Source organism: Anolis sagrei, chromosome X, assembly GCF_037176765.1.
Source record: "Anolis sagrei isolate rAnoSag1 chromosome X, rAnoSag1.mat, whole genome shotgun sequence".
In the NCBI taxonomy this organism is placed as follows: domain Eukaryota; kingdom Metazoa; phylum Chordata; class Lepidosauria; order Squamata; family Dactyloidae; genus Anolis; species Anolis sagrei.
In genome coordinates, this window is record NC_090034.1 from 60,455,189 (window position 1) to 60,475,947 (window position 20,759).

Consider the following 20,759-nt stretch of genomic DNA (forward strand, 5'->3'; position numbering starts at 1 on the left):
GGTTCTTGCGAGGATTTTCCCAGCGGAGGTTAGAAGGGAGATACCTCGATAGTTTCCGCAGTCTGTTCTTTCCCCTTTTTTTGAAGAGGGTGATGATCCTTGAAATTTGCTGGGATTTTCTCGGTCACCCACACTTTTTCTATGAGCTGGTGGAGTTGTTGTGTCAGCTCAGGTCCTCCCTCTGTAAAGATTTCAGCAGGGATCCCATCAGGTCCACTGGCTTTGTTATTATTATTATTATTTTCGCTCATCGCATTGCTGACTTCTTCCATTTCTATTAGATAATATTTAATGAATAATAATTAATAAATAGATAATATTTAATAAATATTATAATGCAATTTATTATTGAATATTATCTATTTTTAATATCATCAATATTATTATCCAGTATTACCTATTATTTAGTATTACTTATTATCCATTATGTTATATGTATTGTTATTAAATATTATCTATTATTATTGTACTTCATAATTTTTATTGTTATACGTTATGGAAATTATTTATTATTATTATCATGTTATATTATTTATTACTATAAAGTATTATTATTATTATTATTATTATAGGTAATTGTTAATTGTTATTTATTGTTATCCATTATTATCCAATATTATATTTTATTATATATTCTTTATTTTTATTAATGTTATTTATTTTGATATATATTTCTTTTATTCTCAGCAAAGTTCCTGGCTTTGTCCGAATGTTTGCTCCTGAAGGTTCTCTGGTTTTCCATGAAAAGGCCTGGAATGCCTATCCCTATTGTCGGACCAGTGAGTATTGATCACCAATAATCAATCAAAAACCAATATATTTTACTAGCTTGGGTCCCTGGCATTGCTTGAGTTATTTGAAGAAGTCGATTTTGTAATTGTACAAAATGTATAAGGTTGTGGGTGAAGAACTACAACTCACATCATGTCAGGTTAACTCCGAAAAACTTCATCAGGAGTTAGTTTGTTATGTTGGGCAAGTTTGCTCTAGAGCAGTGGTTCTCAACCTGGTGTTTTGGCCTACAACTCCCTGCAAATCTGCCAATGCATAGTTCCAAAACTTCTAAAATGCATCCTCTTCCCTAAGCACAATGCCAAGAACCAGACCCTTGTTTGCCATACAGCAGAACCTAACTCCCTGCACAAAATCCAAAACTTCAAAATCGCACTCCTTCCTCTTTCCTTGAAAAAGGAGGCCAAGTGACCAGACTGTGTTCCATTGCAGATCTGCCACTCCCAAGATACATACATGACTCCAAAATACACCATCTCTCTCCTTCAGATTGGGGGACAATGCCTGGCTCGACAGTAGTACGTGTGAAAAAGATCTTGAGTCCTCGTGGGGACATGAGCCAGGAATGTGATGCAGTGGCAAAAAAAGCCAATGGGATTTTGGCCTGCATCAAGAGGAGCCTAGTGCCTAGATTCAGGGAAGTCATTCTCCCCCACCCCCTCTATTCTATTCTGCCATAATAATAATAATAATAATAATAATAATAATAATAATGGTAAAAGGTAAAGGTAGTCCCCTGACATTAAGTCCAGTCATGTCTGACTCTGGGGTGTGGTGCTCATCTCCATTTCTAAGCCGAAGAGCCAGCGTTGTCCGTAGACACCTCCAAGGTCATGTGGCTGGCATGACTGCATGGAGCGCCATTACCTTCCCGCCGGAGCGGTACCTATTGATCTACTCACATTTGCATATTTTCGAACTGCTAGGTTGGTAGAAGCTAGGGCTGACAGCGGAAGCTCACGCCGCTCCCCGGAATTGAACCTGCGACCTTTCGATCAACAAGCTCAGCAGCTCAGTGCTTTAACCCACTGCGCCACCGGGGGCTCCATATTATTATAATAATTATATAATAATAATAATAATTATATTATATTATTATATAATAATAATAATAATAATAATAATAATAATAATAATCTTTATTTAATACCCCGCCACCATCTCCCCGATGGCGGCTTACATGAGGCCAAGCCCAACACCATATTACAATAAGGTAAAACCAAAACACAATAACAACACAGTAAAATACACACAACATATGAGTACAAAGACGATAAAGCAAAATCATACACAGTAAAATAAAACATAACATAACAATGAGCGGGCCGCATGTGCAAGATAAAAACTAAGTTACTAAAAATACTAAAATCAGGATGAGATAGGGATGGAGCAGATTGTTTGTGGGGGAGAAACTCGTAAGGAACGGGGTCATAAATATAGACCTTCATACAGGTGGGGAATATACTCTGGGGACAAAAAACAATTGAGGGGGAGCAACTGTGTATGATAGTATGGCTACTCTCCAAAAGTGCATCGGAAAAGCCAGGTTTTGAGGAATCAAAGAATCCTAGAAAATTTCTAAGGTGGGGGCCTTCCTAATCTCACCAGGCAATGAGTTCCAGAATCGGGGGGCCACAGAGGAGAAGGCTCTCTCCCTTGTGCTTACAAGATGGGCCTGTGATAATGGCAAGGGCGAAAAAGTGGTCTGCCTTGGTCACATTGTGTCCAATTCTGGCCACCACAATGGAAGGGAGATGTTGACTCTAAGCTGGAAGGTGTCCAGAGAAAGAGGGCAACTGGAATGATCAAGGGTCTAGAGAACAAGCCCTATGAGAAGAGAGTGGCTTAAAGAGCTGGGCGTGTTTAGCCTGAAGAAGAGAAAGCTGAGAGGAGACAGCATGAGGCCCAGGGATCAAGAGGTGGGACTGAGGAAGACCTAGGGAGGAGGAAGCAAGCTTGTTTTCTGCTGTCCTGGAGACTAGGATGCAATGGAACAATGGCTTCAAACTACAAGAAAGGAGATTCCACCTGAACATGAGGAAGAACTTCCAGACTGTGAACAGTGGAAATCTCTCTCTGCCCTGGAGCAAGTCTGGTGGAGGCTCCTTCTTTGGAGGCTTTTAAACAGAGGCTGGATGGTCGGGCGTGCTTTGAATGCAATTTTACTGCTTCTTGGCAGAATGGGGTTGGACTGGATGGTCCACCAGGTCTCTTCCAACTCTAGGATTCTTTGATTCCCAAGAAGCAGAGCGGCGGTTGGGCCAGACTCCTCTGGTCTGCCACAATTTTTGGATTGTCATAAGGTCTCTTATATAGCAATATTTAGCTGATGTTGTTTCAAAAATTATAAATGAACTAGCTGTCCCCTGCCACGCGTTGCTGTGGCCCAGTCTGTTGATCTGGAAAATAAAGTAATGAGAAAGTGTTGGTTTCTAATATATGTAATTTCTTTATGCTTGTGGGTAAACAGTATTTCTTGTTGTTTCTTTGTCACTGTTGATGTGGAGAGTGTCTGGTGTGCCCAGTCTGGAACATGTAACATATCATTGTCCTTCTTTAAGGGTCCCTTTCAAATTTATGATATTAAATCTGCGTGTGTGTGTGAATCATATCTATCTATCTATCTATCTATCTATCTATCTATCCATCTATATCTATGGCTGGATGGCTCTTTATTAGGACGACTTTGATTACATTATTTTACCCTGATGAAGAGAGTTGGATTGGATGGCCTTGAGTATTTTCTGTTGGTCATGGGGGTTCTGTGTGGGAAGTTTGCCCCGATTCTGTCATTCGTGGGGTTCAGAATCCTCTTTGATTGTAGGTGAACTGTGAATCCCAGTGACTACAACTCCCAAATGTTAAAGTCTATTTCCCCCAAACTCCATCTGTTTTCATATTTGGGCCTATTGAGTGCTTGTGCCAAGTTTGGCCCAGATCCATCATTGTTTGAGTCCACAGTGCTCTCTGGATGTAGGTGAACTACAACTCCCAAATTCAAGGTCAATGCCCACCAAACCATTCCAGTATTTTCTGTTGGTCAAGGGAGTTCTGTTTGCCAAGTTTGGTTCAATTCCATCATTGATGGAGTTCAGAATGCTCTTTGATTGTAGGTGAACTATAAATCCCAGCAACTACAACTCCCAAATGACAAAATCATAATTTTTTGAGTGATGGTCACTCCTTGTGTTGTGAGACGTTTTGTTGCCAAATTTGGTGTGATTTCATTCATTGGTTCTTTTGTTTTTAAGGAACTCATTATGCACAGAGCATTTATATATATATATATAGATGATGATTTTTTCTATTTATTATTATTTATTTATTTACTTTACTTGTATACCGCAGTTTCTCAGCCTAACAGGCGACTCAACATGGTTTACAGCAAGGATAAGCATCAATCAACGATATACAATTTAAAACCATAAAAGCATAATATACAGTATTGACACAACAATAGACAACACAATGCATCTCATAACTAGAGTCGTGATCCAATCCGTCGTCCAATTTTCCATTCCTGTAATCATCACATTCATTGCACTGTTTAACCGAATGCCCGTTCAAACATCCAAGTTTTTAATCTCCTTCGGAACACCATTAGCGAGGGGGCTGATCTTACCTCCATAGGAAGGGCGTTCCACAGCCGAGGGGCCACCACAGAAAAGGCCCTGTCTCTCGTCCCCGCCAGCCGCACCTGTGAAGCAGGCGGGATAGAGAGCAGGGCCTCCCCAGAAGATCTTAGGGTCCTGGTGGGCTGATAGGCAGAGATACGTTCGGATAGGTAACTTGGGCCAGAACCGTTTAGGACTTTATAGGCCAACGCCAGCACTTTGAATTGAGCCCGGTAGCAAATCGGCAGCCAGTGGAGCTGGTGCAGCAGAGGAGTTGTATGCTCCCTGTTAGTATCATAGCTGCTGAGCGTTGGACTAGCTGGAGCTTCCGAGCTTCTATCCAGAAACATCCTGGCTTTCATCTGTTCCCGGGCAGATGTTTACTCTTCTTAATTGGTGTTGATAAACACAAGCAGCCTTGTGTTGATTTCCTTGTTAACATAAGGAATCTTGTAACCATTTCCTTAACTTAAAAGAGCCCTTGTCTCTGATAAACAAAGGTAAACACGTTGTTTCCCCCCAAAAGTTCAAAAGTTAATTATTTGTCACCGTTTGTATCAATGTCAGCAGTTCAGCAACTTTTAATTACAGTTCAGCAAGCAGGCAGTTAGCCATTGCAGGTTGTAATATTTTTAATGGTGTCTCCAAAATTATTAGCTCTCGTTCATTTGTTCCTTTCATACAGTTCATTCATACCTACACACAGGCCCGTAGTGAGGGGGGGTTTAGGGGTTCAACCCCCCCCCCCGAAATGTTTCAGATTTTTTTAAAAAAACCTGGTTTACTCATGAATTTCAACTGGTTAACCAAATCCCCATGCTAAGTCTATGAGATGCAAAAAATCAAGAGTCCCTCCAGAACTGCAAGCACCATCTCAAGCAAATATTAGCCATTTATTCACATTGTCCTTACTTGCAGCAATAGCCGATGTAGTTGTTCTGGTACCGCTGTACCAGGAGCTCCAACTTTATTTGCTTTGTATTAAATGTTTGCTTGCAGTCCTAGGTTTCAGCGACTCTGCAGATAGGTGGCTTCTTTGGTTGCAGTCATAGGGCAAGTCACCTGTCCATCATTGTTAAGTTTTGGTTCCGCTCAGGGCAATTGGGAAGGGAGCCATTTTTAGTTAGTCTCAGCAAGGTAAGCTTATGTATAGGATGTGTGCAAGCTTCCCCTGTACAAAAGCTTCAACCCTTAAGACCTTCCGGGGGAGAAAGATCTTAAGAGGCTCCAAAGAATTTCCAGGAAAACAGCTCAAAAGGCCAAAGAACTCCAGCTGGAGAACATCTACTGCCTTGCTGGTAGGTCCACTCGGCTTTCGAGACGCAGTTCAACGCGGTAGCGGAGCCCACATCAGTAAGGGTTAGATTACAGTCAGCCTGGGAGAAGTTAAAAAGGGGATTTTCCTTTAAAGAAGAAGTTATTGAAGACACTTGCCTGTCCTTCGTGGGCAAGATTAGGAATTCACCAGTTGCCTAAAAGCTTGGAATCATTTGCTTAACTTTACTGAAGACAAGAGAAGTTTCAGTTTGATTGCTCATTAATAAAAGACTTTGTTGTACTTCTCAAGTCATCTAAAGACTGTTTGTGGTGGAAACCTCTGAGAACTTCTCTTTAGGCCCCCTGGCTTCCCGCTGGGCAAAGGTTGCACATCTTGTTCTAAAGACAATTATTTACAGGCCCAGCACGCGACAGAACAGTAGTGATGCAACCAAGTTGGGGGTGGGGGGTTGAATGCTCTCATGAAGGAGGCCAGACTTGGTGGAGGTGGTTGACAAGGGCGCAGCTGCAGGCTATTGAAGGCTGTTCTGCCCCCTGCTGTGCTCTTTGCTTCAGCGTGAGCTAGGAGGCAGGTTTCAACCACCACCACCCGCAAAATTTTCGACCCCCCCCCCCCCTGAAAATTTCAACCCCTCCCGAAATTTTTTTCTGGCTACGGCCCTGCCTACACATACCAAATCCACGTTTTATAAAATCTTCATATTATATTTCTTCACAAGTCCCCTCAATCCCCTCCAGTATGTTCAGTTGGTCATGGGGGTTCTGTGTGCCAAATTTGCTCCCGGTTTATTATTCGTAGGGTTCACAGTTTCTCTGGTGGTAGGTGAACTACAATTCCCAGATATCAAGGTCAATCCCTCCCAAACCCCTCCAGTAATCACATTTGGGTGTATCAAGTTTGGTCCAGATCCATTGGCTTTTAGGTTCACAGTGCTCTCTAAATGTACAACTCCCCCAAATCAAGGTGAATTTTCCCCAAAGACCTCCAGTATTTTTTGCTGGTCATGGGAGATCTGTGTGCCAAGTTAGATCCAATTCCATCTTTGGTGGAGTCCAGAGTACTCATTGCTTGCTATACATCCCAGTACCTACAACTCCAAAATGTCCAGGCCAATTCCCCTCAAAACCTACCAGTGTATCAGGTGTGCATTCCAAGTGTGGTCCAGATCCATCATTGTTATAGCTATAGCTGTTTGTGGAGACAGGAGCTTGTCTTGTGTAAGTGGACACCCCAGCCATACACACACATACATATTTTCACTTTTATTATGTGTATTATTATTATTATTATTATTATTATTAATAATAATATATCTATGATTAATCATTATTATTATTATTATTATATCTGTGATGACAGTTTTAAGATATAATATTCTATATTTCAATAATAATAATAATAATAATAATAATAATAACTATTATTATTATTAATCACAGTCTGGCTTCAGACCTGATGGCCATGGCACCGAGACGGCTTTGGTCGTCTTGGTGGATGATCTCCGTAGGGAACTGGACAGGGGGAGTGTGACCCTCTTGGTTCTCTTGGACATCTCAGTGGCTTTCGATACCATCGATTATGGTATCCTTCTGGGACGACTTTCCGGGATGGGCCTTGGAGATACGGCTTTGTCGTGGCTCCAGTCCTTCCTGGAGGGTCGATCCCAGATGGTGAAGCTGGGAGATGCCTGCTCAGACCCCTGACCTTTGACCTGTGGGGTCCCACAAGGCTCCATTCTGTCTCCCATGCTTTTTAATATCTACATGAAACCGGTGGGAGAGGTCATCCGGAGTTTTGGAGTTGGGTGCCATCTCTACGCAGATGACACACAACTCTACTACTCTTTTCCACCTAACTCCAAGGAAGCCCCTCGAGTGCTAGATGAGTGCCTGACCGCTGTGGCTGTCTGGATGAGGACGAACAAGCTGAAGATTAATCCCGACAAGACAGAGGTCCTCCTTGTCGATCGTAAACCAGACTGGGGTATAGGGTGGCAACCTGTGCTGGATGGGGTTACACTCCCCCTGAAGTCACTGGTCCGCAATTTGGGTGTCCTCCTGGACTCTTCACTTACATTTGAGGCTCAGGGGTTGGTGGTGGCCAGGAGGGCCTTTGCACAACTAAGACTCGTGCGCCAACTGCGACCATACCTTGGGAAGGCGGATCTGGCCAAGGTGGTCCACGCCTTAGTCACCTCTAGACTGGATTACTGCAATGCACTCTACGTGGGGCTGCCCTTGAAAACGGCTCGGAAATTCCAGATGGTCCAATGGGCGGCGGCCAGGTTGTTAACTGGGGCTCCTTACAGGGAGCGGTCAACCCTCCTGTTCAAGGAGTTCCACTGGTTGCCGTTCATTTTCCGGAACCAATTCAAGGTGCAGGTTCTTACCTACAAAGCCCTGAACGGTTTGGGACCCGCCTACCTGCATGACCGCATCTCTTTATACGAACCCACACAATCTCTTTGATCATCTGGAGAGGCCCTGCTCTCGATCCCACCTGCATCGCAGGCGCGATTGGTGGGGACGAGAGAGAGGGCCTTTTCGGTGGTGGCCCCTTGACTCTGGAACTCACTCCCTAAGGACATCAGGCAGGCCCCAACTCTGGCAGTCTTCAGGAGGAGTTTGAAGACGTGGTTGTTGCAGTGTGCCTTCCCAGAATAATGATCCCATAGCACTTTGTCCTCCAAAGCACTTTACATTTTAGATCTGCTTGTATGTTTTCCACAAACACCACTTTCACCTTTTCACCCATGCCCCGGCATTACTTCCAATTTTAACTTTACATTTGGCCTTCCCACAGTTTTAATTGTGTGTTGTCTTATTGTTAATTGTTGCATATTTTATTGTCTATGTTTTTACTTTTAATTGCTTGTATTGTTGTTATTATTGCTTGTATTGTTGTGTTTGGGCTTGGCCTCATGTAAGCCGCAACAAGTCCCTTGGGGAGATGGTAGCGGGGTACAAATAAAGTGTTGTTATTATTATTATTATTATTATTATTATTATTATTATTATATTATAATCCGCTTCTTATTTTGCCTCCTTTTTCTTTTCCATTTGCTCCTCTTTGGAACTCAGTTGTAACAGTAAGTATTATTATTATTATTACTATTATTATTTGGAGGGTGAATTAAACAAATAGTAAGACGTTAATTAATCTCCCGTTTTAATTAATATTTTATTATAAATAAGAACGAATACATGAAGGAGGATTTCTTTATCAAGATCGAAACATGGCACAAACCTGATTTGGGGACCTCAGAAAACGTGAGTTTTGTTTTAATTTAATTTTAATGTATTTAATGTGTTATTTTGCAGCAGAATCTTTGTGCTTTTTACAATACATTTCCATGTACTTTTTAATGTATTTTAATATTTATATTTCATATGTATTTTAATATTTATTTTTAGTATTGTGTTTTAGTATTTATTTTATTATTGTATTTTGTTATTTATTTTTAATTTGTATTTTAATATTTATTTTTCATATGTATTTTCATAGTATTGTATTTTAGAATTTCTTTTATTATTGTTTTTTGTTAGTTACTTTTAATTTGTATTTTAATATTTATTTTTCATATGTATTTTCATTTATTTTTAGTATTGTATTTTAGTCTTTATTTTATTGTTGTATTTTGTCATTTATTTTAAATTTGTATTTTAATATTTATTTTCATATGTATTTTAATATTAGAAGAAGGCATTGTTTGTTTTGGGATGTAAGGTAATAGATCTGTCTTTGGCTGGGTTCAGGGCTCTCTGGATAAGGATGAACTTCCATTTCCAGATTCCTAGGGCTTGAAGTGTGTTCTAGGTGCAAGGTGAACTACAACTCCCATGAGGGTAGATTGGTCCCCCCACAAACACCTCCAGTATGTTGTGTTGCTCACCAGGGTTCTGTGTTCGAAGTGTGATCCACATCTGTCATTCATGGGGGTCACAGTGGCCTGTGGAAGTGGGTGAAGGTACTGCAAATCCCATTGTCCCTGGTCCATCCTTCCGCAATCCGCACCAAGTGGGTCATGGGGATCTGTGTGGCAAGTTTGGTCCAGGCCCGTCATTGATGGGGGTCGTCGTGGTCTCAGGAAGTGAGTGAAAGTACTGCATTTCCCATAATCCGTAGCACATCCATCATTGGTTGGGTTCACAGTGCTCTCTGGATGTAGGTGAACTGCAACTCCTATAAATCAAGGTCAATTCCCCTCAAACCTCTTGATCAGTTGCTGATCAATTCCCGTTTGCTTTGTGTCATAGGGAAGAGTAGGAGAGGGTTAAGGGAGAGGCAGTGGGTGGGATTATGCAAATTCCACACCAATGGAGAGAGAAAGGAACCCTGGGATGTCCATTCTGTAAGAAAAACAGAACATCTAGGATGAAATTGTCCCCGAATGAAAGCCTTCACTTGGGTGGGGGACAGGATGGTATTTGGGGAGGACATTGCCAGGGGTTGGGAGACATGTTCATGGCGTTCACTGTAACCTGAAATGTCCTTGGCTTTTGGTGGCTCTTCAGCACTATGGGTTAAAGACTGTGGAAGTGGACACCTCCATCCACCACATACACACATACTTATTTTCACTTTTATTATGTCGATAGATACAGATTTGTGTTTTAGTATTCAGTTTTAATTTGTATTATTATATTATCATATTTATTTTAAATATCTAATAATTTGAAATTTTAATATTTATTTTTAAATTATTCTTTGTATTATAATACTTTTAGTTGGTATTGCATCATCTGTATCATGTGTATTTTAATATTTATTTTCTGTATTTTTGTATATTCCAATCTATTTTCTTTGTATTTTAATATTTTTAACCTCTATTTTATTTTTTGTGTATTAATATTTATTTTAATCTGTATTTTGTGCATTATATTTTATTTTGCATTATAATATTTATTTTTCTATTCTTCATGTATTTCAATATTTATTTTTAAATTTTTAATATTTATTTTTCACCTGTATTTTAATTTGTTTTTGTATTTTACTCTTTCTTTTTTGTATTTTTAATACTTATTTTTAATATATATATTTGGGTTTTTAATATTTATTTTTAATTTATTTTAAATCTACATTATAATATTTATTATTTTATATTTAATATTTATTTTGAATCTATATTTTAATATTTATTTTCAATTTGTGATTTTAGCTATTTTTAAAAATGCAAATACATAATGTTTATTTAATAAATTAATATTATATTTAATATTATATTTTTATTATTTTTTATTTTTCTGTTAATTAACCCATTTTATTTTTTTCTAATTTTGATGCAGGTCCATGACTTGGACCCGAATGCCTGGAAAGGGGTCGAGGTCATCGATATTGACATCGCCGACCGGGATCAAGTCGAGCCCGGGGTCAGTCATGGGGTCAAAGGGCATGCCGGGGTCATGGGGCGAGGTTTATATATTTTATTATATTCTATTATATTTTCCTAATAAAAAGGACTACAAAGCAGAGGAAGACCCGGCGTTATTTCAGTCGGTCAAGACGCAGAGAGGACCCCTTGGACCCGATTGGAAGGTATTATTGTTACATTATACTGTATATTATATTTTTATTGTTAGATTTGTTGTTATCTATATTATATGTATTATATTATATTAGAAAACATTACATTATTCCTTAATATATTATATTACTGCCCTAAGGTATTATGCATTATATTAATTTTATTATATTATTATATATTATATAAATTTTATTATATTTATTACATTTTTCTTAGGAGAAACCAGTGATTTACAGTATCATATGCTGCTTCTGCATTTATTTTAATATAAATATATTACATTTTTCTTATTTTATATTTGTTATTATAATATAGTATATTACTATATTTCTTATATTTGTATATTATATTTGTATATTAAGGTATTTTAGAAATAATCCTTACTTATAATATTATTTATAATATTTTTTATATTTTTATTTCCTTAGAAAGAGCTGGCAGCCAATGAGGAATGTCCCAAAATGTGCGCCTATAAATTGGTGACCATTAAATTCCGATGGTGGGGACTGCAGAACAAGATAGAAAATTTCATCCAGAAGGTAAATAATAATATTCAAATATAATATTATATAAAATACAATAATAATATAATATAATGACAAAATAATATAGAGTATGATATAATATGCTAGAGAATAATAATGTAAAATATAATAATATAAATAAATAATATTAATATTAAAATATAATGATATATTATATAAAATGCAATAATAATATAATATAATGACAAAATAATATATAGTATAATATAATATGCTAGGGCATAATAATGCAACATACAATCATATAAATAAATAATATTAAAATATAAAAATAAATTATATAAAATACAATTATAACATAATGACAAAATAATATATAGTATATCCCTATCCTTATTCATTTTCCTGATCCTACCTTTCTTTTTAATTGCACTTTATAAAGCAAAATTCAATAAAAATTATATATATATATATATATATATATATATATTAAAAAGAATAATCTATATTATAAAATATGCACCCCCGGTAGTGCAGCAGGTTAAACTGCTGAGCTGCTGAACTTGCTGACTGGCAGGTTGGCGGTTCGAATCCAGGAAACAGGGCTAGCTCCCACTGTTAGCCCCAGCTTCTGCCAACCTAGCAGTTCAAAAACATGCAAATGGGGGTAGAACAGTAGATACCAGTCTGGCAGGAAGGTAACGGCGCTTCATGCTATCATGCTGGCCACATGACCTTGGAGGCGTCTACGGCCAACGCTGGCTCTTTGGCTTAGAAATTGAAATGAGCACCAGCTTCCAGAGTCTGACACAACTGGACTTAATGTCAGAAGCAAAGATGAAGTCCTTTGGCCACATAATGAGAAGACGGAAGCTTGGAGAAGACAACGATACTGGGTAAAATGGAAGGAAAAAGAAAGGGGCCGACCAAGGGCAAGGGGGATTGAGGGTATTCTGGGGGTGGCCACGGTCAGAGGCGGCCCTAGGTAATTTTCAACGGTAAGCAAACAGTATTTTGCCCCCCCCCCCAACCAATCATTGATATATATTTTCTGTTTGTCGTGGGAGTTCTGTGTGCCATATTTGGTTCAATTCCATCATTGGTGGAGTTCAGAATGCTCTTTGATTGTAGGTGAACTATACATCCCAGTAACTACACTTGCCGCATTTGCTCCCTTGCCTGGGTCCGGAGGCGTGCCTGAAGACCCCGGCGTGTGCACCAAAAGTCACCTCTTCTCCTGACTTTCTCCTCAGCCATTGGGACCGAGAGAGAGAGAGAGAGAGAGGGACAGAGGTGGAGATGCCCACTTTCCTAAAGGTAGGCGCAAAAACAAAGGAGAGAGCGGAGGTGGGAGATACCTCCAGGCAGAGGGGCTCTCTCTCTTTCTCTCTCTTGGTCCCAATGGCTGAAGAGAAAGTCAGAAGAAGAGGCGACTTTTGGTGTGCACGCTGGGGTCTTCAGACATGCCTCCGGACCCGAAGTGGGCCAGGTGCAGCGGCTCCGCCCCTTGGCCCACCCGTGGATTGGGGAGAGGAGAGGAGGCGGGTGGAGCGCTGGGGGATTGGGAAAGGGAGCCAGTCATGGGGAAGGGATCGAACGCGGAGAACAATTGAGCGCCGGCTCTGCTCGCGCACTCGGTGGCCGGGTGGAGCAAGAATGAGAGGGGCTAGGCGAGGCTCAAGGGCCCGGCTCCTTTGGGAAGAGGATCGCCCGGCAGCGAGGAAAGAAAGCCCCGGACTGCTAGGGCTGTTGTGAGCTGAGGGGGCGCTCCTCAAGTGGCAATCGAGGGGCATTTACAGAGGCGCCTCTGCGCCCCTGGCAAAAAAAGTGTTCTGCGACTGCTTACTTCGCGTAATGGACGAGCCGTCCCTGGCTATGGTTGACAGGGAACTCTGGTGTGGGCTGGTCCAGGAGAGTACCAAGAGTCGGAAGCGACTGAACAAATAAACAACGAAGACTATGAGCTTGCAATATAAGACGGAACACTAGGTGGCACCAAAGGGCAATGCAATGAATAGCTTGCCATAGAAGACTATGAGTGTGCAATATAAAACCGAACACTAGGTGGCAGGAAACAGCAATGCAGTTAATAGTAGAAGACTGAGCTTGCAATCTAATGTCAAAGGGAAACCTTTACCTTTATGTGTTATAAAATACAACAATCTAATGATATAAAATGATATAAAATATAAAAATGATAGGGAATAATCATAATATAAAATATACTACTAATAAAAATGTTATAAATAATAATAATAATAATAGTAAAAATAGATCATTAATCATTATTATTTGGAAGGTGATAGTAATAATAATAATAATAATAATAATAATAATAATAATAATAATAATATAAATCATAGTAGTTCTTGTGGGTTTTTTCGGGCTATATGGCCATGTTCTAGAGGCATTTCTCCTGACGTTTCGCCTGCATCTATGGCAAGCATCCTCAGAGGTGAGACCTCACTACCTCTGAGGATGCTTGCCATAGATGCAGGCGAAACGTCAGGAGAAATGCCTCTAGAACATGGCCATATAGCCCGAAAAAACCCACAAGAACTGAGTGATTCCGGCCATGAAAGCCTTCGACAATACATTAAATCATAGTATGTTATTGAATAATAATAATATAAAATATAATGTAATAAAAGTATGTGTTATAATAATATGAAAAATATAAATATAAATTGGGCTGTTGTAGGTTTTTTTCGGGCTGTATGGCCACGGTCTAGAGGCATTCTAGACCATGCCATACAGCCCGAAAAAACCTACAACAACCTAGTAATTCTGGCCATGAAAGCCTTCAACAATACATTAAATATAAATTAACCTCCAAAATAATAACAATAAAATATAATAATAAACTATTGAATAATAGAGAAGACAATTATGCTGGGAAGAGGGACCGACCAAGGGCAAGATGGATGGATGGCATCCTTGAAGTGACTGGACTGACCTTGAAGGAGCTGGGAGTGGTGACGGCCGACAGGGAGCTCTGGCGTGGGCTGGTCCATGAGGTCACGAAGAGTCGGAGACGACTGAACGAATGAACAACAACATTGAATAATAGTAATAAATATCGTAATGCAATAAAATGTAATAATGTATATATATATGTGTGTGTGTATATATATATGTTATATAATATGAAAAATATAAAACTTAAATTAATGGCACTGTTATTAGAGGTTAACCAAATGGGTGCTCTATGAAACGCCCATTTGGTTAACCCCTAATAACAGTGCCATTAATCATTATTATTATCTGGAAGGCAATAATAATGTAAACTATAATAACTGTTAGAGAACGATAATCATAATAAATTAGTGAATAATAATAGAGGATAATATTAATATTAATAATAATAATTTAAAATGAAAAATAATAAAGCAATGATTATTTAGATTTTAGGAGAAGAATATCCTGTTTTATTTTTATTTATATATTTAAATTAAATAGCAAGAGAAGCGGATATTCACCAATTTCCACCGCCAGCTCTTTTGCTGGATGGACAAATGGATCGACTTGACGATGGAAGATATTCGGAGGATGGAGGACGAGACCCAGAGGGAACTCGAAGCGGTGAATCATACATAATTTATTTTATATATATTATATAATATATATATGCCATTTTTGATTAAATTCTATTTTTTCTTAATTACCATAAAGTCTATTTTTTCTTCATTCTATTCAATTTCTTCCTCAGTTAAACTATAAAATATTTGTTTTAACTTCTATTTTTCCTCAATATTCTATTAAATTCTAATTCTTGCTTAATCTCTTTTTTATTTAATTTTAATTTTCTCAATTAAATTCTCATATTTTTTTCCTTGATTAAATTCTATGTTTTCCTTAAAGAGCATGAGGTCTAGCATTTTTTTCTTCCTGTTTCTCTTCTAATATTTTTTAAAATTAAATTCGAATATTTTTTCCTGATTTAATTCTGATCCTTTTCTTGTTTAAATTCTACGTTTTCCTTAAAGACCATCAGGCCTATCTCTTCTTTCTCTTCCTGATTCTCATCTATTGTAATATTTTTCTAATATTATTCCTGACTTAATTTTTATATTTTTCCCAGTTAAATTCTACGTTTTCCTCAATGGCTCTCAGGTCATCTATCTCTTATTTCTCTTGACATTTTCCATTCTGATATTTCTCGATTAAATTCTAATACATTTCCTGATTAAATTTTAAGTTTTCCTCAAACATTGTCAAAGACTACCAGGTCATCTATCTCTTCTTTCTAATATTCTTTTAATTAAATTCTAATATTTTTCCTGATTAGATTCTATGTTTTCCTCAAAGACTATCAGGTCATCTATCTCTTCTTTCTAATATTTTTCCTGATTAAATTATAATCTTTCTCCTGGTGGAATTCTTCGTTTTCCTTAAAGACCATCAGTTCTATCTCTTCTTTCTCTTTTTGTTTCTCTTCTCTTCTAATCATTTTCTTCCTTAAATTCTAAAACTTATCTCAACTAAATTCTAATCTTTTTCCTCATTCCTTTTCTTGATTAAATTCTATGTTTTCTTGATTAAATTCTATGTTATCCTTCTTTCTAATATTTTAACTAATTAAATTCCAATATTTTTCTTGATTAAATGCTAATATTAAAATTTTAATTTTTATCCCGATTAAAATTTAATATTTTCCCTGATTAAATTCTACGTTTTCCTTAAAGGCTGTCAATTGATTTAAATATTTTTCCTGATTAAATTATACGTTTTCCTCAAAGGTCGTCACGTCATCTATCTCTCCTTTGTAATATATATATTTTAATTAAATTCTAATATTTTTTCCTGATTACATTCTACATTTTCCTCAAAGGCCATTGGGTCATCCGTCTCATTTATCAATCTTATCTTTCTTCATCCATTTATCTATCTATTCATTCATCTATCTATTTGTTCATCTATCAACCCATTCTCCATTTATCTATCAATTTTATCTAGTTTAATATGATATGCTTTCTAGTTTAATATCACATATTTTAATGTAATATTAATATAATATAAACAATATATTTTAACATTATATATATACACACACACAATATAACAATATAATTTAATATATAAACAATATTCTAATATTTTTCTTGATTAAATTCTACATTTTCCTTAAAGACTCTCAGGTCGTCTATCTCTTCTTTCTCTTCTTGTTTCTCTTCCATTTTACTATTTTACCTTGAATTCTGATATTTTTCTGGATTAAATTCTACATTTTCCTAAAAGACTATCAGGTCATCTATCTCTTCTTTCTAATATCTTTCCTCATTAAATTCTACGTTTTCCTCAAAGGGTATCTATTTATCTATCTATCCATTTTATCTAGTTTAGTATATATATTCTAGTTTAATACCATATATTTTAATATAATACAATAATATATCAATATAATATATATAATATAATATTACAGTATTATAATGTAATATATTCTAACATTTTTCCTGATTAAATTCTATGTTTTTCTCAAAGACTATCAGGTCATCTATCTCTTCTTTCTCGTCTTGTTTCTCTTCCATTCTAAAATTTTATATTAAATTCTAATATTTTCCTGATTAAATTCTATATTTTCCGCAAAGACTATCAGGTCATCTATCTTGTCTTTCTAATACTCTTCCTGATTAAATTCTAATATTTTTCCCATTAAATTCTGCATTTTCCACAAAGGCCGTCAGGTCCTTCTTCCTTCCTTCCTCTTTTGACACATGTCCTTCATTCCGCGCGTTCTAGATCCGCCGGAAGGGTCCAGTCCGAGGGACTTCCGCGAATGATGTCTAAAGAAGGAAAACCTTCATAGATCCTTTGCAAAACCCCAGACAGAGTCCTCTGTATGTTGATTTAAATAATAATAATTTAATTATTTTTCATTATATTTTATTTTTTATTCTTTGTTAGTATTCATTTCATTTTATTGGTTATTTATCTTTTGATTTTATTATAATATATTCATTTGAGTGTTTTTTAAATTCTTATTTTGCTCTTTATTTGTTATTTTTCCTTCTATTTTTTATTTTATTTGTTATTATCATGTCACCTTTATTTTATTATATTCAATATTTTCCAAAAATAACAAGAAAATTAATGACATAAATTTCAAAAAAAAGTAACAAAATTAAGGAAAATATAAACTAATTTTATTTTTTATCTTTGTTATTTTTCTTATTTAATCCTTTATTTTATTTGTAATTTCCCCCCGTATTTCATTATATTTGGTATTTTTGTTATTTTCCCGTTCATTTTATTTATTTCCCAAGTATTTTGTTATTTATTCTTTTTTTTTTTGTTTTTCCTCTTTGTTATATATGTTATATATGTTTTCCCTATATTTTATTTGGGTTTTTTTGTTTTTCCCATTTATTTTATTATATTTCTTATTTTCTCTTTTATTTTATTGGTTATTTTCTGTTACGTTTCCTCTTTATTTTGTTATATTTAATTTGTTTCCCCTCTTTATTTTATCTATTTAATTTTTTCTTATTTTTTCCCAACATCTAAGTCCTTTCTATTATTTATTCCCCCCCCCCAATTTTTCCATTTATATTTGCGAAGACAATTTATTTTATTATTTGTTATTTTTCCCATTTATTTCCTGCTTATTTTTGTCTGATTCCCTCCCCCCATTTTCTTTCTGTTCTATTAATTAATTAATATTATATCAATTCATTCATATTATATTAATCAATTTCCTTTTAATTTCTTCCTTCTTCTCAGCTGCGGAATCAGGGGGAAGTGCGGGGGACGAGCGCCGCCAATGATGAGTGACTTCCTGTTTCCTGCTAAGGGACTTCCTTTTTTGAAAGAAGGCGGGACTAAGGAAGTTCCTCCCCTTTTTTCCCAAGAAAGGAAAAAAGACTCTTTTGACAAAGAAGAAGAAGAAATGATGGACCAATTTGTTGTCCCCTTCAGTGGTTGTTTATGGTTCTATCTAATATATTTCCCAATTTAATTCCCTAATTTAATTCTAATTTAGATCCCTAATTTAATTCTAATTTAATTCCCAAATTTAATTCTAATTTCTTTCCCAATTTCATCCACAAATTTAATTCTAATTTATTTCTCAATTTCATTCTCAAATCCTAAATTCCCAAATTTAATTCTAATTTAATTTACAAATTTAATTCCCTATTTTAATTCTAATTGAATTTCCAAATTTAATTCTAATTTATTTCCTAATTTCATTTCCAAATTTACTTCTGATAGATTTCCCAGTTTTATTCCCCAAATAAATTAGAATTAAATTTTGGAATTCAATTGAGAAATAAATTAGAATTAAATTTGGGGATTAAAATTGCAGTTATGCCTCAAATTAAATTGGGAATTCAGTAGTAATAATTCTTTTTGAATTAAATTTAGGATGCAAATAGGAATTATATTTTGAATTAAGTTTTAAAATAAATTTAACACCCAATTAAATTTGGATTAAGTTAAGAATTAAATTAATTTCTTGAATTCAATGTTGGGATTAATTTCAGGAAAAATGTTGGGGTTAAATTAAATATTGAATTAAATTTGGGAATAACATTGGAATTACAATCCAAACTAAAATTGGATGAAAATAAGAATTAAATTGAGGATTTATTTTCTAATTAAATTTCAGGATTAAATTGGGGAAAAAATCGTAAACAAATTTTGGGATTAAATTGGGAAATTAAATTTTTGAATTAAATTTGGGTACAAAATTGGAATTCCACATTAAAATTGGATTAAATTACACATTACTTTTAGGATTAAATTGGAATTAATTTTCGAATTAAAGTGGCATTAAATTGGGAAATATATTAGGGAATAAATTATATTTCAAATTAAATTTGGAGTAATATTTTTTTTTCATTTACAGCTCTACCTTAAAAATGGAATTAAATTTGGAATTTATTACAGAATAAAATGGGGAAAATATTATTGAAATTATTATTTAAAGATATTTTAAAAAAATCAGAATTAATTGGGGGGAAAAGAGTCATTAGCCATCTTTGCAATTATTGTTATTAATGTTGATGATGAAGATAATAAGGATCGAATGTCGAATTTTCGGGGAGAAAGGGACTGATTTACATCAAAATTATTCTGAAATTATATTGTTCACTGAATAAACTTGTATATATTCCAGCATTGTTTGTTTTCTATTGGGAAGCAATGCTATACACATAATAAAAATGTAAATATATGTGTGTGCATGTGGCTGGGGTGCCCATGCAGGAGACACCAATGGCCCTCCCTTCAATGACATTGCAGGTTATAGTGAGGGACCATTTCATCCTTGATTTCATGTGTTTCCTCCACCACAGGCATCCCAGTGTTCCTTACTCTCTCCATTGGTGTGGAATTTGCGTGACATCGACCACTGCCTCTCCCTTAACCCTTTCCTATTCTTTTCAATGGCACAGGAATTGATCAGCAACTGAACATACTAGAGAGGTTTGAGTATTGGGATGTATAGTTCACCTGCAACCAAACTCCACCAAAGATGGAATTGGACCAAACTTGGCACACAGAGCCCGCATGACCAACAAAAAATCCTGGAGGTCTTTGGAGGGATTTAAAAAGATCTCCCTCAACTCCACGGTGCTGAACAACTTCAGACCAATCTCCAACCTCCCTTTCTTGGGCAAGGTCCTGGAACGGGTGGTCGCCTCCCAGCTCCAGGGCTTTCTAGATGACAACAACTACCTAGATCAGTCACAGTCTGGTTTCAGGCCTGGCCATGGCACCGAGACGGCCTTGGTCGCCTTGGTGGATGACCTCCGTAGAGAGCTGGACAGGGGGAGTGTGACTCTGTTGGTTCTCTTGGACATCTCAGCGGCTTTCGATACCATTGATCATGGTATCCTTCTGGGACGACTCTCTGGGATGGGTCTCGGGGGCACGGTTTTGTCGTGGCTCCAGTCCTTCCTGGAGGGTCGATCCCAGATGGTGAAGCTGGGAGACGCCTGCTCGGACCCCTGGCCTTTGACCTGTTGGGTCCCGCAAGGCTCCATTCTGTCTCCCATGCTTTTTAACATGTACATGAAACCGCTGGGAGAGGTCATCCGGAGTTTTAGAGTTAGGTGCCATCT

General features: G+C 36.6%; 1 protein-coding gene across 1 annotated transcript in view; it reads left to right on the plus strand.

Moving 5' to 3' along the window:
- Positions 1 to 19,812, plus strand: part of PITPNB (phosphatidylinositol transfer protein beta) — a 30,460-nt gene extending 10,648 nt beyond the window's left edge. The window contains exons 4-11 of the mRNA XM_067473585.1: positions 688 to 779; positions 8,766 to 8,773; positions 8,880 to 8,954; positions 10,971 to 11,054; positions 11,143 to 11,220; positions 11,638 to 11,748; positions 15,154 to 15,276; positions 18,418 to 19,812. Of these exons, the coding sequence (XP_067329686.1) occupies positions 688 to 779; positions 8,766 to 8,773; positions 8,880 to 8,954; positions 10,971 to 11,054; positions 11,143 to 11,220; positions 11,638 to 11,748; positions 15,154 to 15,276; positions 18,418 to 18,468 (622 nt within the window). The 3' untranslated portion in view covers positions 18,469 to 19,812. The remainder of the gene's footprint in view (positions 1 to 687; positions 780 to 8,765; positions 8,774 to 8,879; positions 8,955 to 10,970; positions 11,055 to 11,142; positions 11,221 to 11,637; positions 11,749 to 15,153; positions 15,277 to 18,417) is intronic.
- Positions 19,813 to 20,759: the final 947 nt, after the last annotated feature.